The following is a 27,290-nucleotide window of genomic DNA, read 5'->3' as shown; positions in this document are numbered from 1 at the left end:
AAAAGGAAACGTTCCCTAGACTAAATTGCTTCTCTGTAGCTGTACACAGTTTCATGAAACATAACCTCATGCTATCCAGATGCTTTCTGTGGATGAGCAACCACCTTGTTTTCTGAGGACAATCTTCCAGAAGGAAAGAGGCATTCACTAAACAGTGAGAAACTATAGCAGAAGAGGATGGTTACTGGGCAGGACCAGCAACTCTGACACACCCTTACTCCTGAGTACGCTTAACAGAAAATGAGAAAGAAAAAGAAGAAAAAAAAAGGGGGGGGAGTGAATGAAAAATGATTTCTGGGCAGATAATTACTTGGTATTTTCTAACCCATAATCAAGTTTAAAAACAGTGTACTCTGGTTTCCTTGAGAGAAAAAATATAGAAAGCTAAATATGAATGGACTGTGAAAGTTTGGCGATATTCATCAATATAAGCTCCTTCCTAAAGCACTAAGAAGTGCTTTTAATCAAGGCATGTCTGCTTTTCTACTTAATTTTTTGTTAAAATATACTGTTATCCTAATTCTCCTGAGAGTTAGAAGACATTACCTGTAGGCTAAAACCCCACAATACAGTGAAAACTGAAAGGGAGATTAGATAGGAGACAAAGCTGATCTCCCTTATGCCTGAATACTGCCTAGAAGAAACCTGGAGATGAATTTTTACTTTTTATGCAATGTCTCCAGTTTCCAGAGTGTGTTTCCTCCCCTGCCCCAGACCTTGCATAGAGGAAGGTGAAGAAGTTAAGACTCACACAGATAAATAGACCAACAGGACATCAGAGTCATTCTGAAGTGTGCACAAATGGCTGGTCTTCCATGGCAAACATTTCTGTTTTGTATTTTGTCTCCATGCTATGTAATTCCAGAATGAATGAGAAAATTTTAATTCTGTTCAGACAAGAATATTCGAAGCCACTACTCCAACTTATTTTGGGGGAAATTTTCACAATACTGACCTGATCAAAACCAAAACCAAAAAAAAAAAAAAAAAAAAACCTCTTTTCTGTGACAGATTCAAGAATGCCGTTTGACAGCCCTTCATTCTGTTAGAAGAAAAAAAAAAAAAAGATTTAAAGAAATAACATGGCCAGAGTTTATTAGCAACTCTACCCAATACAACTGCTGGCTCTATTTGAGCGAGGCTCTTGAGAAATAGTTGCAAGAGGTCAGACTAATTTTAGGGATTCATCAGTGGCCATTTAAAAGCTAAATAGGGTAGCTATTGAACAAATAAATTCCCTAAAAATCAAAAGAATGAGAAAACAGATATACTCACTTGTATATTAATTTGTTTGTAAATGCTAACCCTGCTACTTCTTCCAAATTTCTTGGGTTAAAAATAATTCCTTCCTCTTCTGAATCACAACATTCATGTTACAAAGGAGGCATCATGAATAGAGTTATTCCTTCAGTACTGATGAGTTGTTAGAACACTGACTGTACGCCATATGAGATGCAGTGGTATAGGTAACAAAGCTATATACTTCACCATTTAAGAAAGGACAAATCTAATCTGAAAGTGATTTGCTGCTTAGATGGCATAAGCAGGGCTATTTGCTTCCCCATTTTTGCTAAAATTGGTAAATGTCTATGTGAACAAGGCTGATAAAGTAAGAATTTCTGAAATTCCTGAATTTCTTCCTGTGGAGGGGCATATACAGGAACCAAATAAATTGTATGAAAATAGTCCTCAATTTAATTGCTAACAATAAAGCAAGCAAGTTTCTTATAAGGTCTTTACACATTTCCCTCAACTCCCAACATGCCTCACACTCCAATCCCATCCACTAGAGTTAACTTTTCTCAATGTTGGAATTTGGGTACCTACAAAACATAACAAAGTAACTGACATACAGTCTGATAAGTGTAAATATTGTCATAGTCATATAGACATACAGAGACAATTTGGGTCTATGGAATTAGGAAAAGCAGCTATATATATATACTAATACAAGTCATATTTATAATAACAAAATTGAATTCAGTCTAAGGATTGTACAAATGATTGTGCTGAGTTAGCCTGTTTTGTTAGGGCCAGAAGGGGAGTAGGGAAAAAAAACAAAACACCACCTTTTACCAAAAGAGTTAAAATGCTATAAAAAAGTCTGTGTATGCAGCCCAGGTCTTATAAGGAAATGTTCTTAAACATTTATTTCTTGAAACACAAGGTTTCAATCAACAGCCACTGGAGACCCTGGGGTCATGATCTTCCCTGTATGCAACCCCCTCAGTGTTCTGCATAAAGGTCAGAGAGGTTTACCCTCTAAGCATGAATTTGCCTTCCAAACACTTTGACTATGGAATAAACAGTTTCTAACTCTGATTGCGAAACTCTTAGCATTGTTTTCTAAGAAAAATGCAAACCCCATACTAAGAGATTTCATATTCACTGACTGTGGACTCTACAAATTAAAGGTCTGTACAATCTCGAACCTTTATTAAGTCTGCCAGCAACAAGTTGAGAACACTGTATGTTACAAAGTCCACTGAGTGCGTATGCTGTATTCCTCAGTTATCTGAAACTGCTTCTTACAACTTGATATGCTAATATATCCACATTTATTAATGTATACTTATAATGAATGCTCATGCTTGCCATCAGCTGGACTTGTATCAAAATTGAAATATTGTGAGGTTACAGCTTAAATTGGAATATGATCTGATGGAAGACAGAAGTTTAAAGAATAAGTCAGAGAAGTAACACGTTTTAGCACATAAAACAGTGAGTGGAAATGCAAAACAGTGCCTTAGGAATGCATCTGCAAATCCTGATCTGAATATTTTAAGGATTAAAAATTAAGGTCAAGAAATTTCTAATAAAGCACCACAAGAAGTCCAAACTAAACTGGAAGAATTATCTCCTGAAGAACTTCATACAGTATTTTAAAGGAAGCTACATTTTATTTTGCATTTGATAAACATTCCAGCCCTGTTTCCACCATTGCTTCCATTTGATTGGGCTGTCTAGTGCCTGAACCCTACAGAGCTGCCATGCTGCACATAACACGATATATATTTCTTTAGTATCCGCTGGTGATAAGTTACATTACTGAAATTCGTCCAGGAAAGTATACCTGTTAATTTTACTTTAGATGGATTCTATTAAAACGTGAAAATCTTGGCAAGAACTGGAGTGAGACTTGCCCACTGTCTGGGTCCCTTTCCCACCCAGCCAACAGGGCAGACTTTTTAGTTCATTATCACCTCATCAGTGTTCCTGTCAGCTGCCAACAGTGAGAAAAGACTAAGCCACTCACTAATTCCTGGCCTTCCTGCCTCCACTGAAGCAGTAGTAAATCCAGAACAGATGGATGCTCTTTAACCCCTCTCAATCCAGACACCTACTTTAATCAGTCTAATCAACCTGCTCAACTCAGAACAAAGATTGACTGGCAGATGCACAATGATGGAGGGATCAACTTGCTGCAGCTCAGCTCCAGCACAGAAAGCACTACTCTATCTCCAATGCACTACTGATACAAGAGGAAGCTGGAGAAAGGCACCAGTCCAACTGGGTCAAGAGTAGGATAGACCTTCTAGAGAAGAGAGGAAACCAGAAAGGACGGGATTGTGAAAAATGAAAAGATTATTAAACATTAAGATCTCATCACAAGAAATCATGAATGAATGAAGACCAGGAAACATTCACTCAATGCAAGGGCCATTTCTTATTTTGTAACAAGTTGCACTTCTAGCAACTTAACAGCTTGCTGTCAGTCTTTCCCCAGTACACAAGACACAAGAACTACCTTGACTTGTGTCATCTCAGACTTTTCTGAACACGGATTGCCATTTCAATGCACTAAGCCAGAAGAAAAACAACTTCACAAAAATTGGAACATTTTTTGCCAAGTTAGTATGCTGAATTACACAGTGGAATTTTGTGAGTGTTGGGTACCATCATTATTTCTAGAAATATTATTGATTAAAGAGTATAAAGACCATCCTACCCCTATATCTTTGATAAGAAAATTGTGTCCCTTCTCTTACAATTTTGAATTTTCAATTATAAGTCATGCACTTACAAATTCTAGGCTACATTACCATAAGGTTTGAAATTTATTTATATAATCACAACATTAAAAGTTGTCAAATGGGGAATGTAAATCACAACAGTCCATTTATTCACTAACACAATGTGTTGAGTGCAAAATTTCATTCCGATAGTGGCTTTCTATGCATCATTTGATAAAATTTGTAATTTTGCTCCCTGCCTTTAAAAGCCTTCAATAATGCTCACTCAGAGTTCCAGGATTAGAAGGTTCTTCTGGAAAAATCAAACAGTCAGCTTTGTGTGAGCAGGAGAAAGGCTGTTTTCAGCAACTGGACAATTAAATTAGAACACAATCCCAGACTACCTTTAGGAAAACTACAAAGTATAGTAACTACAGAAAAAGATGTCAAGTTTGGAGACAATTGGTTATCACTCCAAGATGACCTCTTTTGGTGCTGAGAAGTTGTCTGACCAGACTGTACTCTCGTCCCTTAGCTGATGTCAATAGGGAGGGTGATAATTCAGTCATTCCTGGTGTGTGCTTTGGGATTCAGTTACCCAAATAATGGTATCTAATGCCATGTTAGCTGTCCCAGGATATGTGAGACATTCACAAGAGGCTGATAGTGTGACACACAATATCTGGAAGATCTATGCCATTCTGAAGTGGCACTTAGAGGTCCAGTGGGATATTCTAGTACACCTGAAATGGCAACAGACACCAAGGTTCAGACAATGGATCTGCAGTACTGTTCTCCTTAAAACCAGTAATCAAGTTATCAATAGGTATCCCAGAGATATAAATTGGGTGAGAAAAGAGCTCATTTCTATCTTGTATGTACAGTGGTGGAAGTCTTGAAAAATTAATTCTTCGAGAGCAGGCACACTTAGGACAGTCACTGGTAGGCAGAAGACCACAGGGAACAAACAGCACAGGTGTGCATCTTTTGGTGTCTGTCCTAATCAAAAAACCTTTTATCATTAATATTACCCTTTCTACACACTTTAATAACTTTACTTTATTCACCTGCAATGGAATATAAACCATATTTATGGCAGAAAACCCTCACTTCCTAGTAAATAAAATTTTATATTGGAGTGCAAATTGCCTTTTGGAACATAGTAAAATGTCTTCAGTGTGGTCTGGAGGTCACTCTGCTAAAGCAACCCAAACGGTTTTTCATGCCATTTAATTTTTCCATGCTGAGTTTTCCTTATCCATAAAGAAGATAAACAATACTGACTTTTTTGCAGAGGAGCATTTTGAGAATTAACATGGCACTTTTAAGATTTTCAGATGGAAATTGCTCTGTAATGTAAAGTAGCATGGTTAAGAACTGAATGCCATAGCATAAATTAAAATTATAGAAGGTTGCATATATATATATATATATATATATATATATAAAGAAATCAATTCCTAGAGGTATTTTAAGGTCACAAGGAGAGAAGATTTACTATTCTCTTTTGATCACCAAATTCTTGTTCATTAAAAGTTTAGGTGTGTATTTCCAAGTCCCATGCGGCTGCCACCAAGATCAACTGGAAGAACTGAGAAGTTAGGTAATGAAATACTTGCACTAGACTATCCTAACTCATACCTCAAAGCAAAACATACAGTTAAGACATAAACTAGAGAAATGTGTCAATGCAGTGCATGAATTGTAAGAAGAATGTGATTTTTTGGTTGTTGTTGTTCCTTCAGTTAATATTTTAAAAGAATTTTTCTAACACTTGTAGGATTTCCTTGGGAAAAGAGCAACAAAAAAAGTTAGATTTTGTCCTTCACAATACATGTTCCAGATATATCAGTATATATAATGGAGATCAAATTTTAACCAAAAATCTGTAGCAGTTGGTCATGAGAAGCCAAATTCTCCATCTTTTCCAAGCAGGCATCTCCTGACAAACTTATGAGGCAAAAGTTCTGCTTATTAAGGTACAAAGGCTTCAAAATATGGATGACTTGACAGTGGGAACAAGGAGTAAAGTAACTCTGAAAGAACAGTACAGGGTTTTATTCCATGCCTCATTCTATAATCTGACAGTAATTAAATGGGTATTTCTATGCTGCAAACATGTTAAATAATCATTAAAGCATTCTAGCAAAATTATCAGAATCTCAGCAAATTAACTGTACTCATTTCTAAAATAAAAATGACATACTCTACACAGGTCAAACAGAACACAAGCTATGCGTGACACATGCTTGAGTTTCTGCACAAAGAAAAAGTACAACAGCAATCAGGCTAAGCTCTGTGCACTCTAATGAAAATGCATTTCATTATTAGGACCCATTGGTATGAATAAAGCATAACTTGCTCTACTTTTTACATATTCATTCCCTATTGCTATTTTTTATTAGACAGTAAAACAAACAAAAAAAAAAAGAAATCAGAATGGAGATCTATTAAAAGATAATGCACCTCCCATGTATGGGAATAAAGCTTTTTGTTACTCATATCACTGAGACAAAAACCAGATCATTGCCCAGAGTAATTTCTGTCCCCCTAAAACTGTACCTTTAATAAAGGTCTGCAAGTTCTGGTTCAGAAATAGGTAACAAAATAAGAATTTCTTACACTTTGTTATATTTAAGTTACACTGAGAGCATATTTGCCCATAAAATGGAATAAGAAATGTAGCATTTGTATAAATAATACACTTGAGGTAATGGAGATATAAACATACACATCACAAAGCCATCTGGAGCACAGTTTTCCCCAAATTTGGGCAAAAAGAGTATAAAGAAATGTGTTGTCCACTAGGGTTTCTCTAGGCATCTTTTGTACTTTTCAGCTTCCCGCACCGAGGAAGTGATACTCCAGTACTCCATATTGTAAAGGAGGCAAAAGGTCCAGCAGTTAAGACCACTGGAGTGAAGCCTTGGTAAGAGGTTGCCTGAAGTGATTTTGCGTGGCTCCATAGCTGTTTGATTAACATTGACTCTAGCCCACAGGCTCCTTCTGTTTGGGCCAAATGCAATGCTGACACACTCTGCAGCTCAGCACCAAACACCCTTTCCATTCTTCAACAGTTTACTTGCATTTCTGCGTGCTGGTTTCTTTTGGCTCCAAAGACAGCTTCACCTGCAGGGTTTCATTTTTCTGTTTGACACCTTGCCGTTGATTTTCCCTTATTGCACAAAAGAACTTGGTCCAGTGCCTCTTTCACAAATGCCTCTTTGTAGTAAACGAAAGCCTTAATGATCATATTTTGATTGTAGACTTGATTAATTTTGACTTTGTTTAATTTGCGACCTTTGCTGAGATCTTTAGGGCTGGGAATTAGAGAGCACACTGTACCACTGTACTTCGGACATTGCAGGTTTGCCAATTTGTTTCATGCCTCATTTGTCACAAAACCTATGAAATTGTAGTCCAAAGCCAGCTTCATATTTTTCAAGGTGAGGCAAAAATGTTATTTGTTTTTGTTTTAAATTAACATCTCCTTGCTACATTCATCTGGTTTTTCAAACTCAAGACCAAAGCCTCACTAACAATGAGAATATAGCAAGCAAGACAAATCTGAAGATCAGCTTATCAAAAGAGAACAGCTTGCTTCTCTGCAATTACAGCACTAAAGTGGTAAGATAAGCATACTCAATTTTAGGTACAGGCATACAATAAAGAAAAAAAAAAGGATGTAGAAAGGATTTGCATGAGAACATACTAGAAGAGAGAAATAAAAGAGGATTTATATATCATACTTGCACAGCTTTTTCTATTAAACATTTGTCTCAAGTTATTTAAAAACATAGAAACCCAATAAGATTTTGATTTCTGAGATCACTGGAATTCTGTGGCCACATGATTCCTTCATGTGTGAAGGAATCACATCGTGTTTCTGGCTTCAGTTTACTTCTTTGAGAAACAACAACGAAATTTCTCTGGTTTTATGGAAAAGAAGACTTTGATAAACAAGATCCTTCAGTGAAAAGAACTAAACTGCACAGTATTATTATTAAAACTTGCATTATTGATATTTTTAGAAGATAATATGGCTAGCAGAAGTCATAACGACTTTCTCCAAATACCAGAAGATATCCCTGGCATTCTTTATAAGCTAACCAGGCTTAACCCTTTCACATCTCCAGCCTACTGAGGGCTTGACAGCGAAAAAAGAATTTTTAGCTATCTATAACCAACAAAGTGAATGACCTAAAAAAAAAAAAAAGGTAGTTTCCCTTACATGAGGAATATTCAAAATGGATTACATGCTAGGACAAAATTTCTCTTTAGAAGTTGAATCTGCAAACCTAAGCTGGTATTAATAGAGAGAACTGAGCCCTCCGCGTGATATGTAAAACAAGTTCATATATATAATCTATATATTTTTCAAGAGACAATTTTGGTTCTTATAGACATCAACTCAGGGAAGGATATGATCTGTGCTAAAGAATCTGCAAGACAACACCCTCTCTATTCTGTTTCATCTTCATGAAAGCATGCTCAACCATACCTAAGCTATTTGTGATAGGTTGGTGTCATTTGTGTGTAGAAACCTTCAGGGAACAATATTCTACACCCTACCCACACCCTGTTCTTCAGTTTAGTGAGATCATTTTGAATTCTCGTCTTGTTCTCCAAAGTGCCTTAATACCCACATTGGCATTTTGGCAATATGTCTTTTGGCTTGTCAGCCACATCATTAATGCACATTTTGAACAGTAGGAGACTTGGAGGAGACCTTTAAGAAAATCAGGTAATACAGGTTTCCATTTTGACAATGAACTAATTGTTCTTTTCCAGCTACCTGCTTATTCACTTTATAGTAGTTAATCAGGAACATAATCCCTACTTTGCTGATGAGACAGTTCTGAGAGATAACGACAGAAATCCTCCTGAGGTCAAAACATATCACATCTACTGTATTACCAATGGCATATGGAGACACCTTGTTGATTTGTCATGATTTAATCTCCACAAATTCAGGTTACCTGTTACTTAACACTTTACTGTTTTCTGAGTATTTACAAATAATCTTTCTTATTTACTCCGACATATAGCTAGGAACTGAAGGTAGACTGATGAAATCCTTTGGTTGCTTAAAGCTACCTGCAGTTTCATAGCGGTATTGCTGGCCTCAGAGCTTTATTTATGAGACTAAACTAAATGTTCAAACTCGTTGTTTTCTAGATTATTTAGCAAATACTACTTTATCATTTAGTTCAACTTAGAATCACAGAATCATTAAGGTTGGAAAAGACCTCTAAGATCATAAAAAAAGGTTGATCCTTAGATTACAAAGTGGATATAAACTAGTGTGATCTTTTAGTTTCCAATGCTTTCTTGACGTAAGTTTTAAAGAGAAAAAAAAGCTGTAAAGTGCCAGCAGACTGAAAAAGAAATACGGGTTTATGGAAAGCTATAGCATTATCTGTTTTGTGCTTGAGCAAGGGCTATAAAAAGGGATCTAGGGAACACCAAATACAACATTTTGTTGAATGTTTCAGTCTTTCCTACAATTCTGTATGTCCTAGTTCCTAGTACTAAGAAAGATGGCTCTCTCTCTCCTGTAATCTACATGAACCGTAATGCAATATATTAGACTGAGAGACCTGAATAAAACAATGACAACAGCACATCTTAAAAAAGATGCTTTTAGGGTATTTATTGTTTTCTCTTAGGATTTCCAAGCAAACGGTTCTGGTCAATTTTCCTGTTTTTAACTCCTCTTATGATAGTCCCTTGTGCTGCACACAAGACACCACCAAACAAACCAACAAGCTCTCAAATCCTCTCACTATGGGATTTTCTCAGAACTTCCTTAGACTTGCAAATGATGTTTTTTATTTTGCCTAAAGATCTCAAATATACTGTTTGAGAAGGGAGGAAAACAAAAAGATATACTGAATATTACACAGTGAATATTCACATTCAGAGCAATTTCAAAGATTATAGGGGCTGCCAACAATTTGGGTCATTTCCCCATGTTTCTTATATGACTCCCATTTCTTCTCAGTTTGTCCTCCAGGACTGTAGGGAACCAATTATTTGCTTTAGAGGTTATTTCTGTAATTAAAGTAAATTGACCTGACTTCTCTTGAAAAAGGAATTTCTGGTCGACTACAGAAAATAACATGAAGTTAGTAGGCTTTGCCTTACCTACATCCCGCAAAGCTTCACTGCTATTTCAAAAACAATAAAAGAATGACTTACATATGCACAGTGGCCATATGAGCACATCTAACCTTTGAGATTTCCCTCCTTGTATTTTGAACTATGTTGACGATGTCCGGATGGGATTTACAATGGCTCAAAGCTACTATTGTTCACACTACATTAAATCTACAATATATGCAATGAGATACCATAATATTTTCACTTGGAACTTCTATTAACCCACAACTTGACTGTATTTAATGAAATATGTAGTGCTCACAGAGTTGATTTATATGCATCACTATTTACAGTGCGCGTTTATAAAAGAGTAAAAAGCACCCTAAGGAGCTCATGGTTCTTTCGACTTTAACAGAAAGTAAAAAGCGCCTGATTTGGTTTAGCTCAGTAACACCCCTAGAAGCCCCAGAATCTTATAGCTGGATTAGGAATGGTGACAGGAATCACTGATGCAGCTGAAACAGCTAGCATAGGAAATGTACTATTGCTACCAAACCTGCGCCAAAAAAACACTCATACATATTTTATTTTTAAAACAAAGACCACAGTCATATTTATGTTTGTTGTATACGTATATATCAAGTATACAGAAACAATAAAAAAACCTGCTGAAAACCAGGAAGTCCATTTCTGTCTGTGCCGTTCTAGAAATAATTGGAGTGGAGCATTCATACACCCAAGGGAAAATTACATAGATTCTCCTGAACAGATAAACCTTTACTTCTAAGAGAACTTCTGATTGTCTTTCATTACAGAAAGTGTATTTTAGAATATAGCAAGGGGAACAGTGCTTTTTTACTGAAAAGGAATGCTGAATTATCTAGCAGAAGGTGGTATGTTGGTGCCCTCAGAGCTATTTTACAAGCAATCTGCTTTATACATTAGTCAAAACAAATCTGTCACTGACTCCATTCTTCTGCCAATTTAACATTAGTTAAGCTGAGTGATTATATCTAGAAAAAGGGATTATTATTTTTATTCTTTTAGATAAGATGATCTGTACAATACGCAGGTTATGGTAAACACAAACTTTCCCCAAAGTAAAGTCAGTTGGGCAATGAAGAACACAGGGCACTAATGACTTCCAAGACACTGTCTTGTGCTGCACCTGCTCTAGGTTTGCAATAATGAATTAGAAAACTGAGAAAAGACAGGAAGGGTGTTCATTTGCTAATGCTAGGACTGTGTTAGCCTAAAATGTTACACATTTTAGTACTCTCTGTGTATGCCAAAGATCTCTGCTGGTGAGATTTTTCATCCTAATTTCTATAAGAATACTGTAATCTGTAAGTAGAAAAGAAAAAAAAAAATGAAACCTGTGCATTGTTAACACTGAGGTTATATGCTATGCTTTTTGCATTCTGTCTTTAAAGAGGTGTAATTTCATTGCACCATCTAGAAATTGGGTTCCCAGAACTACTCAAGGGATCACTTAGACTCAACCCAGACCCCGGAAAACATCCAGTAGAAAAAACACCTCCCATGGAAAGGCACGGAAACAAGAGCACAGTGTAACTTACTTTTCAGGAAGTAAATGACTGGACCTCCTTTCCCCAACTCCTCCCTATAACATTAATAGCCATAGGAATTACTGAATGGAACAAACCCCTTTAACACCACCTGGTGTACTTTTCAGCAGTTGGTCCTGCTTCCAGGCCTGTCATGCCTCATTAAGATAGTACAGTACTTTCTCTATATAAAACTGTTCTGGGGGACCATAGAATTCAAGATAAAATGAGATATGGAGGTTTTATCATAAGACAGAATGGGACTGGGGCATATAGTGCCAAGATTTTAGTATCTGAGAAAACCACAGAAGAAAAAAATTTTCAAGGAAGGTGAAGAGTGAAAACAAACCAGTTACAAAAGACATACATAACTTTCCGATAGTTAAAGAAACAGAGGAAACCACAACAATCCAATTCTGTCTCTGCTCATATGGGGCACCTTGTTTACACAGGCTTCACTAAAGGTCTCACTTCTTTTTCTACTTTGCAGTTTTATCCTTTCTGCTAAACCTTAAGATTTACATTTAATAGTTCTCTCACCCACGTGAATCATATGACCAAAGAGCTTTGTACTGGTGCCCATAAATGGGTTGAGCTTTTCTGCTTCTTTCCATGATTCAGGACATTCTACAGTCGGTTTCACTGAAAACCAAGTGGCAGGCTGCCTCTGATATTACCACCCTACTGATATCTAAGGCTGCTTGAAGGCTCCCTGACAGTGCAGCAGGACAGAAAGGATAATAGACATCAAAACCTTACTTGCCAAAAGAGGGAAAGTGCATAAGAGATTGTTTTCTATCAAGCTTTCAGCTGAATGAAATAATTACAGCAGAACCCACCAAATGTCAAGGTAACCGAGATCTACTGTCATGTTTATGAAGAGCTTAATGGTTCACTATAGTGAGGAGAATTGTGAAGCCAAAAAAAAATGAAAATACATTTTCTGGCCCTTCAGTAACCTTTATCCTTACAAGACATACAACATATCTACACGTAGCGTTTCAGCTTTCCTGCTGGCTTCTGTGGGACTCATTTTGAGATTAACAGCAGTTCCAAGTTCATTTTATTTCCAGTCATTCAATCTTAATGTCTCTATTTTCCAGTAATTAGAAATGGGCATTTTTTCACATTTCTGACTACTGCAACTGAACTTTTTACAGCTTAAAAGTCAAAATCTTACTGGGTAAGTATATCAAAATAAAATAAACATATATTTTTATGCTCAGGAATTAAAAAGGACAAAACGATGGGAACGGGATATTTTTTATGTTCATTTTTACTTTGTGTCCTCCTCTGAAATAGGCATTTTAATGAAAAAAAAATAAATTAAAAATCTAAGCTTGGAGGGGAAAGAAGAGGCTCCTGCCATGCACTTGTTCAGCTTTGCCCCAGACAGTAAATCCTATGGACATGGAGTGCCCCCTGTGGGACTGGAGATTACTTAAAATTGCAACAGTAATTACAGGAGGAGCACTGGCACCATTGCTGTGATTGCCCATTGGCCTGATATACCAAGTGGCTCATAGACCTTACAGTCTAGTTCAACATGATGAAGACTTTGAGCTTGCCCTAGAAGGCCATACCTTGCAAATGCAAGGTTAAGATATTACTAATTTGTAGCACACAGGACAAATGTGAACTCACTTCAAACTACAGAGACAACCATTTATATACGTAGAACATACAGATACTTCCTTTCTTCCTTTGCAACTAGGAATCACTCTTCTCCTCTGGAGAACTGTCATAAGACCAGAGGCATAAAATACGACTCTACAGTGACTCAAACACGTCTTTAATTTCCAAGAGCACATTTTCCAGTGCGCTGACAAGCTATTGGATGGACATTGATACTTTTTTTTTTTCAAGTTTTGCTCATCATGGATATATATAGCATGAAAAAATTTTGTTTGTTGAGTCTGTTTGCTGTGTTTGAATTACTTCACACATCATTTTGAACCAGCAAAAATTACTTTTCTGGCAAATAAACTCTGTGCCAATTAATCAGTTGCTTTTGGACCACTTTCAATTTCAAACTCCTACTCATACCTCCAGACAATACTGCTTTATTGCTGAGAGGATGAACTTTTTCGAAGATAAACAATCATGGCTTTTGCTGACTTCTTTTTCTTATCTGACAGCCAGAAAATGAACGTGTGGACTTATCAACCATCTACCAAATATTTTAAGCAGACTTGCACGACATACAGGAAAACTGTAGCAGAGAGAAGGATGAACATAACACTGCCTAGGCTGGCATCTTGTTTTTAACAGTAGCTCTCAGCAGGCCTTCCAACTCATGGATAAAATAAAAAACAAACGTAATAGACAGCTTAATTAAGCTACACAGCCCTGGTTCATTTCTGATCACCACCTACCCTCTGTACCAAGTTAAACACTATCTGGCTGAAAAATGGAATGCATTCATGTAATCAAATAGTACCGTGGTAAATATTCAAAAGACCACTCAAATAAATTAACACATTTATGAGAGCTTGATTTTGAAACAAATTATGTTCCATTGTAACAATTCCTTTGTAATATCCTTGATTGTTTTTAAAGAAAAAGAAAAGATAATAGTAAATTATTCTTGGATAAATAATACACTTTGTGATGTGCGCCAGCAGGATCAAGGATTCAACTCTGACACGCCAACTACATTATATAAGTCTGCATCACTTGAATTATAGAGCTAGCAAAGACTTCAATTAGCAAGAAAGGGCATAATTCAGGAAAGGGCTGTTGGACAATTTTCTAAAGGAACAGATTGAGAAATGCTCCAACTGGGATTTATTGACCTTGAAGCACATGACTTGGGAGAATCTTCTGGTCCTTCTGACCAAAACAAAAGGCCTGCCTAGACAAAAAAAAATAAAAATAAAAAAAGTCTCTTCTCTACATGCAGACACAGTGTCTGTTCTCCTTCCCTATAAGTAGAGAGTCCACTGCTACAGTTTTGGCAATTGCATGAACTCGGCCCCAGATTAGAATGTTTGTGCTCGGTTATTTTCACACACTGCCAAAATTTGCTGACAACACCAGGAGAAAAAAAGGGAAAGGAAAACTGGTGATTTTCAACAGTTTATAACTCAGCTCAGCCTAAGCAGGTTTTTATGGGACAAAGAACAGAGATTTCTCTGTAGACAGCACTTTATTCCTGCCTAATTTAAAAGATTTGCTGTGAATGATGGAAACATTAGAACTTAAAGAAAACATAACAAAACAAAAATCCTAGCAGTTCACTAATGTTTTTTTTTTTTTTTTACAGTAGATCATGTTTGTTGATATCAATAGAGAGACCATTATCTAGCTGCTTCATAATTATTTATAACAAAGATTATTTTTTTTTAAAGAAAATAAAAATATTAGACTTAAAGGCAGAGGTGTTCAAAATACATAGTATTTCTTTAAAGAGTGAAATTTCTTCCTTGGAATACTTCATATTTCTGCTGTTCCAATGCCACAGTAGTCCCTAAAGAGTGTGAAATGATCTTCTCAGAGTTACAGAGTCAGTAGTAAACACAAGTTGTACTCTAAGAAATGCTATTTTAAGTGTATATTATCACTAACATAATACCTAACAACTTCCTAGCACAACCCCAAGGTAGCTTTCTGGAGTAATCTTGCTGCTTTAACTTTCTTTCAGTCCACATCTAGAATCTCCTAAAGCAACATAATCTAAGCTATTCTTCTTGTATATTCCTCTCATTCTCCCCTACCTCATTAGTTGACTGTAGGGCCCAGGCTGTTAAACTTACACCTCTAACAAATTGCAAATTTAATCAGAGCTGCATTTGAGTATCTGAAACTCTTCCACTGAAGTGTGCCCTAAAACTTGGGCAACAATATTGCTTTATGGTAATCATGAAAAGTAGATGTACAGCAATTACTGTTTTCTGTTAAGGATATCAAAATCTGTTCAAATGCTTCACAAAACTGACTAATCATTCAGTTGCTGTTATTTTTTAATTGAGACAGTAGAAAACATTTTGTCAACATTAGAAACTTCTGCAAAACTGGAAAACAGCTGAGAAGAGTACTTTTTAAAAGAGGCATGGATTGGGAAAATGTGGCAACAAAGAATATACTGAGGTTCCTGTATATAAATATAAGATATTTAATTGACTGGGAGTCCTCACTAGAGACTTGTTTGCAACAGAGCCTCTCAGTGAGCATGAGTTTTTGAAGTTTGGATGCGTTTGGCAGCTTTATAGAACTTTAAGACAGATCAGCTATGTCTAAAACATGTTTAGCTAGTTAACTATACAAATGTAATGTTTTTTCCATCTTTCCGTCCATGTGCTGACAGCATTACCATTCTCTCCAGTGTTCTTCTTCTTCCTTCTGAGGTACAATGGATCTACCAGTTTATACAGTTCCCAATACTAAATTTCAGTACAATAGCTTTCCAACAATAACTTACTTAGCTAAGAGAGGTCATCATTTAAAAGAAGTGAGTAGTTATATTGAAAGCGCTGGAGCTACACAATTTGAAATACATTTCAGGATATACTATACAATACGTTTATATTTTAATGAGAAGGTTTGGCAGAGCAGTTTGGCAGAAGAAAGTACTGCCAAGTGATTGGATATGGGATATATCTCCAGTTGCTTTGGATTCCCACATCACCTTAAGAGCTATTCTTCCCATCCCCCAGTACACCAACTCTCAAGCCAGTCAAATTTATAGCTCAATAAAACTTTTTTATTAAAAATAAGAAGTGTGGCTTTCAAGTACTGCAGTCTTCCAATGTCCCTATGCCAGGTCTAGATCAGACTGTAGTAGTTGAATATGATGCTGAAGAAGCTTGGCCCACTTTGCAGAGCACTCCTAAGTTAGAGTTTCAAGATCTAAGCCACCTCTCTTTCCATTTTGTAACAGCTGTTTTTCTATCCAAGAAAAGAAAAGGAGGGGAAAGGGGAAAAGAAAAAAAAAGGAAAGAAAAAATGAAAGGAAAATGAAAGAAAAAGGAAAAATGAAAGAAAAAATGAAAAATGAAAGAAAAAAGAAAAAAATAAAGAAAAAAAAAGGAATGAAAACAGAAGAAATAAAAGAAAAAAGAAAAGGTAAGAGGCTAGTATAGAAAAGCTAAATAAATAAATAATGGCTCACAAAAACCACAGTGGAGGAACCACTGCTGGTCCTGCCAATAAAAATGTTCCTTCTCTTCAGGGCTGGCTAAACAACTGAAAGTGTTTCTAATGAACTGCTGGCAGCACTATCCATCATTGCACTAAATGGATTCATGTCTCCCTAAACTAAGGATAACTATTCATCTATAATGCACAGTCAGAAATTAGGAAGTATTTAAGCCTTAGAAGTCTAATTCCTCGCTTTTCCCCATCTCAAAGCTTGGTTTTATTCAGGTCTCCTTATGTAAAGATGACAAGAGAAGTCTGATAGAGAAATTCAGTCTCAGTTCAAGTACTAATGAATCATCCACATGAGTCTGAAAACCACTTTAGCAGACTAGACATCTGCCGTATCATTTCAGCATTGCAACTATCTGACAATATGTTTGTCTCATCCCTCCTTCCTTTTTATCATTTGTTACATTGACTTGTGTCTTCCCTTTAAGTAGATCATAGGCCACTCTAGACAAGACGGCACATTCATAAGACTTAAAATAATTGGGTCACAACAGTTGTTTAGGAACATTGAAGATGTCGTTGTGCAGATAATAGCTTTCTACTGCAAATGTTCAGAAGGAAGATGTGTTTTTGAGCCCCAACAGAAGTATGAAAGTAATGTAGATAATCCCTAGTCAGAAGTCACTTCTGAAGACTTGACTGATTATATAGATAGCTGCCTACAGAGGCATACTCGTACAATGGTTGTCTTTAGGTCACTGGGGATCAGAGAAGAATTCAAAAATATCAATAAAACATGCTTACAAAAAATGGTAAGAAACACTTACTTCATCTCCAGGACTTCCTCCAAATGTTTTCTTCTTTCTGCTCGTAGGTTGGTCAAATGGGTTTCCTTCTCAGCCAAAGACTGTTGAGTAGAGGACAATTTTGCTTTCATAGACTCCAGCTCCTGCTTAACCTTCTCCATGGCCATCATCAGCTCCTCTACCTAAAACATTTTTGAGGAAGGCAGGAAGAGAGAAAAAAAGTACGATGTGATCACCTGGAACTTAAAGGTCACAACTAAATCAGAGTCTGAGGTTACCAATGCATGTACACTGCATAATACTGTAGACCAGAAGAAGCATCATCTAGCACTGTGGAAACTACATCTACACTTGACGGAAGCAGCATTATATTATGTGGCTTAATATGCTCTGCTGACTGGAACATTACCGTTATGATACCGTATTACACATCTTCAACTCTTCAATATTTCTATTTTAGAAAATGTACCACAAGGATAAATAGATGATCTATATGAATTAAATTAGCTCAGAAAATTGCTAGGTATTAAATAGAACACATGGATAATATTCTGACAATGTTCTCTGTAAGTAACTTCTAAAAAGAAGCTACGTATGTACTTTAAGAATGAAGTTAACAATGTTTCTGAAGTCGGGAGAGGACTGGGTTACCATGCAGATGTAAGTAAGGATACTTCCCTCAAAATAAACGTTGAACAATGCTTATAACCACATTTTGTGATTTAGCAACATAAATTACCTTCAAAGAGTTGCTGATAGCACACAGGTAAAGAACAATGCTCTTATCTCCAGGTTATTACAAGATGGGAAAGGTTCACAATTATCATAATTGTAGGTTCTAGAATAGATGCTGCACAGATGAATCTACTTGTATTTTGTTCTGTACTACGAGCAGGTTTTGTCACAGCTGCAGTTCATCACTTTAACATGCAAAATCACAGTAAATGCTGAAGCATAGCTATATGTAGTATAAAAAAAATTGGGTATTTTAACAATAATTTTATAGTAATGTTAGATGTCACAGAGATTTCTTTCACCAACATCATCCTTATAGATTTTATCTATCATAACCAATCACTCATAAATAATTTTATAATGTGTTTCAAATGTGAGAAACTCAGATGTTACTATTGCACACGATCAAACATTCATATAAATTTAGTATGACATTACAGCATTGTATTGCATATCCCCAGACAACAATCAACTTGTGCTTCAACCTAGAAGTGAATTACTGAAATTATATTAAGCTCAATTTCTATTTACATGGTTTTACAATGAGTTGGGAGCATTACTCACTATACAGGTACTAGAGGATGTAAGGTGTGGAATATACCACTGCTTGCTGTAATAAATCAAACACTCCAAAAGGCAGAGCTATTGGCTCAGGACAAACATTGATAATCATCCTCAATCATTTATAAAGCAAAACTGTAATTTAGAATTGGAATATTCATAAAATCTAACATAGACATACACTGCTTAAGGCAAAATGCCTATCTACTTACACTAAACTGCAGCTGATAATAGAAATTCTTGTGCCCAACAAATTAAGAAAAATTTAAGAAATGTCATTGTCAAAAACTATTCAAAATGTACAGCCAATACTTCACCCAACAATCAGCAGACTGAAGGGGAATTTCAGTGATGCATAGTCAAAACTGGCTAGCATGCATAAAATAACCAAGTTTTCCTGTCTTGTTCCTGTGCAAAACAAGACCAGAACCTCTGTCAATTTTTAAAATAAACAAAGAGAAAGCCCTGTAGAAAGAAATGGGGAAAAGTTAGAAAAGAACATAAAGAAAAACTGCAGAAACAATGAATAGCAGAAGTACTTCTGGGAAGAAAACTGATACCTAGAAAGAGAAAAATAGCAACATGCTGGGCAAGTGAAGGTGTACTAGTATATCAACTTCTACTTCCTATGGCTGGATCAGAATTATCTACATAAACATTTTCCTTTAAATCAAGGAGAGAAGAGGCATGGCATCTATAAAATCCTCCGCTTTTAACAAAAAGCAACCTCAAATAAACAAGTCCCCAGCCAACTGCAACAATCTAAAAGGTTTGTGTCAATCTGTCAGTTGCCAAGATAAAACAATCTTTGAAGCAACAACTTTTCCATAATGAAGTTTGAAAGATTTCTGCCATCTGTCATTCCATTCCCAGTCATCCAAATTTGTGATATTAACACCAAAGGATCCGTTTGCTTGATGCAGATCTGTAGCATAACAGCTCTGTGCTACTAACACACAATGAGGCTGGAGGCCAATAGCTAGGGCAAGGCAGTCACTGCTGGGTGGCAAGATCAAACCCTTCAGCAAAGGCTTATATTAATTGGAGTACTGACTTCTGTGGGTATTATATTCTTTTTCTAATCACTCCATTTGGTATTTTTTTCATTCTGAGGTTTTATTCTATGTTTGTGAATGTTAACATAAAATTGATCTAATCATATATTGGGAACAGACAAAATGCGAGTAGATTTCATGTGGCACCAACAACTTTGCTTACTGAACTGTCACTACCTTCCATTCTGTCTAGAACCCATCATTTGTCATGCTACTTACTAAGGACAAAATTCACTGAAGTAGTAATGTCTGTATTTACAATAAAGACTTCATTGTTTGAATTCATCAAGCTATAGATATTCCATGGCAGCATTTCCATTAAACTTATAGAAAAGAAAAACTTTTTATGTGGCAAGTTATGAATCTTAGTGCAGATCTGTTTATATGTCCCTGTAAGCAGTCCTGTGAGAAATGATACAGAAATAATCACTGGAAGCAACTTCCTTGCAATAGATGTCTAATTTAGCCTATACATGAAACTTTAAATCCACCCTTGATTTTTTTTCCCCTGAGAGCATCTAATTAAATAACAAAGAAAGTGTTTGCCAATAACCAGAGATTTCTGAGACATGCTGTTGACGTTTTCAATTTAACTCAAGGTAAGCTTGTGTCCAATGCCTAGAAAGCTCCTATTTCAGAATGTGTAAAGAGCATACTCTCACTCCTCTTCTCTCTGTGCTGAAATGATAGTATAATGACATTAAAGAATCCATAGTTCAAATGTATATGGGGTTTCAATCATGCAGATGGCCCAAGCTGTTATTCTTGTTATATTTCTTTCCTTCTTCTTTTTTTTTTTTTTTTTTTTTCTCCTTCTGGTCAAGTATTTGAATACTTTTATGATCAAGTGAAGAAGACTTTTAATGAAAGGTCTCAAAGGGCATGACAAAGGGACTTGACTATTAGACTAAGAACCATGCATACTCCTAAACTGGAGATATGGTACCTCAGATGCAGTGATACATGGGAAACTTACAGTTTAATGTCTAACTACTGAAAAAAAAAATAGATACGTTTTCATTTTTCTGACTTAGGGAAAAAAATTGTATTTCTTCCAGTATAAATAAAGGTGCTGTGGGTTATGAGATAGCTGTTTATGTTCATTAATGTATCTCAAAAGTTCCAGGCAGAATACAAAAAGATGGAATTTTAGAAAACAAAGATACAAGGACCACTAGGAACAATTTATTTTCAATGAGCATTTCATAAATCAATCACTAAAGATCTTGTTTTCAAAACCACCTCAGGAAGCTAACTTACATATTTAAAATTATTGGCTTTCTGAACATAGGCCTTTCTTGGATAAACAACAGATTAGTATTACAAGACAAAATGTACTAGAAATCTGTACTTCTGTCCAAAATGAATTAGGCCACCAAAACAAAAGGTCTTGAAATTACAAGTCAGTAGTAAGAATACTACAAGTCCTGAAAAAAATAATTAACATTTCTCATGAAGTTCTACTCAGTGTCTCAGAGGACCCTCTCCAACTTTTTTTCAGATCCTGAGTTTTTAAGCTATTTTTCATTTCACTGTGTACATTAATGAAATGATAAAGGGACTGCAAATTTCTGCATTATCTTTTACTGAGCTGAACTGATTAGACTGCAGGACAGAGAGAAAAGAAAGAAACAGACATGCAAAGAAAGACAAAGACAAGAGTTCTGGCTCCATGTAAACTTGTTTGGATACCAGAAAATTTTCCCAGAACAGATGTTAAGACATGGAAAAAGCACAGGCCAGACTTGGGACTTAAGTATGTAATTTAACTGCCTCAAGTAACATATTACAGGGAGAATGCATTGAGTCTGACATAACCTGGATTGCCAGCAGGACCAGATGGTTTGCTTAAATCACGAGCTAATAAACCTTTACACAAAATAGAAGGAAATGAATTATGGTTTCATCACAGCCCCATTTTTGTTAAAGCAGTAGGGTGGCTTTAGGTACTCCTAAAGACCATAACCAAGACACTTAACTAAATTCTTGGCTATTCTGAATTGAGGGAACAACTTTCACATTCTTATAGCTATTGGGACAGCTGATGGGTATAGCTTTTTGAGAGCTGAAATATCAGGGGAGAATGAGAGAAATAAGTAAGCAGTAAAAGGAGAAATCTTAGTTTTCAGTAAAATTAGAATGTTATTTCTGGTTTGTATATTAATGACAGCCATCAACTGGAAGACCTGTTGAAAGCTCTGCCACACTGGCAGCAGAGCAGAATGCCCCTACCACATGCACAGCTCTGGCTCTGCATCAAGCCCCTCTTACTCACGACCACTGCAAGAACATGCATATTCTGGAAGGCGTACAGAGAAAGTGGGCACAGCTACTGGCCTCTCTGTCACGACAATGCTGTCACATTGTCACTAATCCTTTTGAAGCACGTATGTGAGGTTAAGATGCTTTACCTCCGCTTTTATTCTGTAACTGTAAGGATACTGTAAGGATATCCTAAGGTGAGCAGATGTTCATCACGTAAAGAGAATGCTCTTCCCTACACTGTACATGCTCCACATGGTCATTGTTAATGAACACTACCATGAGATCCTACACAGACAAGTGAAAAAAAGTTTTTTGAATGTTGGAATTCCTTAGCTGAGATCCTGCCTAAAGAAACTGGGAAATAAACATAGCAGAATGTTGTGCAACGGTTACAGTGTTTCTGTATATCACATTTTCCTCCATCCCAGAGGATGTCAGATTCGCAGCACCCCTTTTGCCAAAGTCAACTGTGTCTAGTATTACAGGGCTGTGGCAGACTGCATGTACTGAGAACAGTTTTGTTTTTTTCACAATAAAGAGGGGAGTTGGTATCAAAACTGAGAAACTAGCTGGTGGATTATCAGTTCTGAGACAAGGCAAGGTTTCTGATTATCTGTAATATACAGCAATAATTTTAGTGATAAACTATATATACAACAAGACTTTTAGAGATGAACTGCGTGTTTCTTTACATTAACGTGTATCCTTCTTAAGTCTTTGAGTCACTGATGACTCTAAGCAATGAAGACTAATAGTCAGACTGACCAGAGGATATCTGACATTACAAAGTCACTCCTGTAGTACCCACAGAAACACAGGAGTACTTGAGTACCATGGGGAGTGATTTTTGCTCATATTCTGAGAGCCTTGTGTTCTTGGTATGAAGGAGAAGGAATCAAAGCTCACATATGTTTAGGAAAGAGAAATGTCTCCTGAGCTTAGACGTTAGGACTGAGGAAGTCACAGCTGTGTCCTGTTCGGATGTTTGGAGGTAGCTTTGACAGTTGTATCTCCTAAATGAGGGCTATAAGCCATATAAATAAGCAATGGCCGGCTGCTGGGACAAGAGCTCTTGAGAAGGAAGCAATAATCCTCTCTGCTTAACACACACACACTAAATGAGTCACATTAGGAAAAAAAAGCGAAAGACTGAATTCAGATTTCTGTTAAGGACAGAAGCCTGTTGCAGTCTCCATCATCTGAAGACTATAATAGGTTAAAATTGTATTTTTACATTTTACTGAGCTAGAACCTTCATTTGATGAAGTATATTCACTATGCTTTTTAACCCTTGCAACCATATCAAAGGAAGCTGACCAATTTTTTTTTTTATTTTTTTTTGTGGATCTACAGTCATATAGTCATATGTCTTGTGTTCATCTTCGTGACTAGCAATGAAGTTCTCCAGTCCTTTGAGAACAGAGCAGCAATCAATACTTTGAAAGATAACAAACAATCTTAACAAAAGTTGGATTTAAAAACTGGATTTAAAAATTACTACATTAGTACCATTTAAAAATCACTACAGAGGTAGACAAAGTAGAATTTAGCACACTTAGCACTTTCTGCAGAATTTTGCACATACAAATTTAGCACTATTTGTTAATCCAAACAACCCCTTCAGAAAAGTGGCTAATTCATGATACTGCAAGCACAGCTCTAAACAAAGACATCTTCAAAATAGCTTGACCTTTCTTAGGGTACATCTGTGATTGCTGCTAAGGTGGTGGTAGTAGTAGTAGTAACTGGGCCAAAGGAAGCCTTTCAGCTCAGACTTATTACCAAAGGATCTAAGCTCACAAGGAGTCTGCAAACCACACCGGCTTTCCTTTTGTTGCATTTTAGATAGTTTCATGTTAACTGGGGTATGTCACCATGGCAGACTTAAATTTAGACATACCCTAATAATATTCAAAGTAAATATTTAATGCTGTGCTACACAGCACAGATTGTCAATTTATATAGTTACAGATTGATTCTCCAAAGAGAAAAATTCTGGGATGATGTATTAACTCACTACATGTAGTGAAAAATGGTATGCTAATTCACCATTCAGCTTCAACACTCTTCCCAGAAGATGTTAAGGATCATGAACAGTTACTATGTGAAAGCACATGCATTTACATGAAGGTTGAACATATGGCTAAAGTTTAACTGAAGAAGTACAGTCTCATTGGCAAGCTCAGGAAAGTTTCCACCTCTGCTAACTTGAGGAAGCAAATCTTTAGCATTGTAGTTAATAGAAAACAAAGATCAGAATCTAGCCACAGCAACTAAAAAGTAATCCCACTGTTCTGAGCCAACTGAACTAAGGCTACAATTCATTGAAGGCTTTGAAGGAATCTGATGATAAACAGCAGTACAGCAACGTCTGGAAGCTTTTGCGTCAATAGGAAATGTTTCAGAAAGAATCCTCAATTAAATTAACCTCAAATCTCTCTCTGTCACTCTTTTGTGTTTTTTTGTATAGGAGAATGGTCCAGAAATGAATACAATTTCTTTTCTTGCATTTAATGTATTTTGGTGAAAAATCAGTTGTCACGAAAAAGTGTGTGTTTTTCTAATTTATAAATTTAATATACAAGTCTTATGATTTTTTCTAATGCTTTAATCTACATATTATTGCATTAAATTGCAACCCTAGATGCAAGTGTAAGATCACGACTGGAACATGGAAAAGAAATTTCAATCAGAAAAGTAACAGCCCTAGCTTTAAGCAAGTATTAAAACAAGTATTTGCTCCAGTCCTTACAATTCCAAGTGAGCTTTACTGTAAAAATCTGCATGACTTTCTCTTTCAAAGCAGACTTAAAGGCAACAAAAGACTTTTTTCTTGAGCCAGAGCAAATACAATACTATGTAGAATTAGGCACTTGAGAAAATACTTTATCAGGTAGAGTGGTGGCAAAATGGAGTTTTCTCTAGTATGCTTGACTATATTAAAGCAGATAATTTGAGATCAATACTTGTCTATTAAAAATTTAAAAGGAATAAAAATCCAGACAAAACCATTGGTAAGATTCCTCTTTGCACCAAATTTCCATGAAACAGTTTCCATCAATATTTCTCATTTCATTAAAACGAAATGCTGATTTAAATGGAGAAACGCTCAATGTATATTTTGAACAGAAGCTAGCTATAATTTCAGTATCCCCAATTCTCTTAAAAGTCATCAAATTTTGCTCACTTCGCAACTGGGCAACAAGTTTAACAAAATTAAAAGATTTGGGGTTGTTTTTTCCCCTATAATGTTAGAAAAAGATTTCTGTCCCGAAGTCATCTTTGGTTATGATATTCTATTTTATATTATTTTCTGTTAATTATTCATTGAAGAAAAAAAATCCGTAAAGACCCCCAAATAGGTACAGCTGAACATACCTATGACAAGAATAAAAACTGTACTCTGTAACACCTCCTAAAAAGTACATTACTGAAATCAGAAGGAATTCTAGAATTTCCCTGACATACTGAATCACCCCTCCCATGTATGCAGTGTGACTTCATACCAATCTGGATATTTGTAAAGGGGCTACACAATCCATTAAATTACTCTGGGAGGACAAAGTAAATTTAGGGATAAGCTTCATGTCTAAAAATGACTGCCACTGGTAGCAGTCATTTTTACCATGGACATTTTTACCATGCACTGTGTCCATTTTTACCATGGACACAGTGCACCTTACATACCCAAAATACTTCCTCTAACCAAACAAAAAGAATCAGACAAAAGAATGAAAACATTCTAGATCTTTAAAAACAATTGCAAGACTTCAGGCTAATTATTTTGTTAAAAAGTTCTAAAACCCATTTATATCAGTACAGGAAATTTAAACCTAACTTTTTAGTACATATTTTAACTTAATATGAATTAAATACACATACGACTTTGTATGTGTATGTATATACATACTCTCACAAAATAGATTGAGTTTGGCAGACTGTTATAGAAAGGAGTTTTGCAGAAAATATTCAAGAGTTCAGCCAAATAGAGTGTAGACTGCTTAGACAAATCAATGGGAAGGAATCAGGCTCCAGCAGCTTTATCCCCAAACCATAGCTTGGATAACTGCCTTGATCTTCAATCACTTGGTTTACCAAACTTCTCAATAAGAGATAGAGAAGAACAGACGAAAACATTAGTTAAAAGCAAACTATCCAACATCTGTTATAGAGGAGACAAGATTCTGACATTTCTACTGTGCTCAGAAAACAGCTGTAGGTAAGTAGCTCGTGAGAAATTCCACTTTATATTTTCGACTTACAGAGACCTATAGGAAGTAACTATGTGCAAGAATTTGGGCTGTGAAATAACTCCTACATTAGACATATTTTAGAAAATATTTTAGATCTGTTCCAGTAACAGAATAGCACAGCAAAAAGGAGATATGTTTAAATTTATTTTGCATTTTTAGAAGATACTTGATTATAGTCAGTGCTGAATGTTAGGGTCCAATACATAATAATTATGTTGTAAATATATTTTCTATTCTTACAAGAAAAATAGTTAAAGCAGTATATGTTAGGAAGTTTAAACAGGATCAGAACGGTGGTCTGATGGCAAGTGCAGATGAGGGGTATCATCCAAAACTTGGGTAGACTTTTTGTAAAGAACCTTACGGATACAACAGAAAAGGCTCTTGGAGGCTGAACTGTATATTCAAACCTCTGCAGACCCTGTCCTTACAATAGGGAAATCCTGATGAACAGGAGGTGGGGAAAAATGAAAGAACTGGGGAGGAAGTTCTAGCTGACTGACTTATTAACCAATTCCATATTTTCCTAATAAACAGATGCAAAGTCAAAGTGGGCACATATGTCAGAGGATTTCAATAGTTTTGTTATCAACATATTTTACACATCATATTTGCATGACTGAAGATTAAAACCTGCTGAAATAGCTTATAAAGACATTAGAAGGAACAAATTAGTGTAAGAACGTACATTTAAACAATACATTACTATTACAATATTCAGTGTTTTGTTTCTTCTCAAAAGGCTAGGCAGAGAAACCTGCCATGTGCAGGATAAAGAAACAGTGTACGACCACAGATAAAGCTATTTATAGCTATAAGTTTATATACTTAACCTAAGTTAAAATTTCCCACTGAGAACTGTAACTTCAAAAAACGTTGATGGAAGGTGTCAAAATCAGACCGC

The 27,290-nt window shown here is 36.0% G+C and overlaps 1 protein-coding gene across 20 annotated transcripts in view; it reads right to left on the bottom strand.

Moving 5' to 3' along the window:
• ERC1 (ELKS/RAB6-interacting/CAST family member 1) overlaps window positions 1-27,290 on the bottom strand; it is a 301,807-nt gene that overhangs the window by 91,977 nt on the left and 182,540 nt on the right. For all 20 annotated transcript variants that reach the window (XR_011810085.1, XM_027463493.3, XM_072039666.1 and 17 more), the window contains one exon: window positions 17,539-17,699. Coding sequence is in view for 19 of the 20 variants with exons in the window: in XM_027463493.3 (XP_027319294.3) it covers window positions 17,539-17,699 (161 nt within the window). In the remaining variant the exon portion in view is untranslated. The remainder of the gene's footprint in view (window positions 1-17,538; window positions 17,700-27,290) is intronic.

The sequence above is a fragment of the Anas platyrhynchos genome, chromosome 1 (assembly GCF_047663525.1).
Source record: "Anas platyrhynchos isolate ZD024472 breed Pekin duck chromosome 1, IASCAAS_PekinDuck_T2T, whole genome shotgun sequence".
In the NCBI taxonomy this organism is placed as follows: Eukaryota; Metazoa; Chordata; class Aves; order Anseriformes; family Anatidae; genus Anas; species Anas platyrhynchos.
This window is presented reverse-complemented; position numbering and strand designations above follow the sequence as displayed.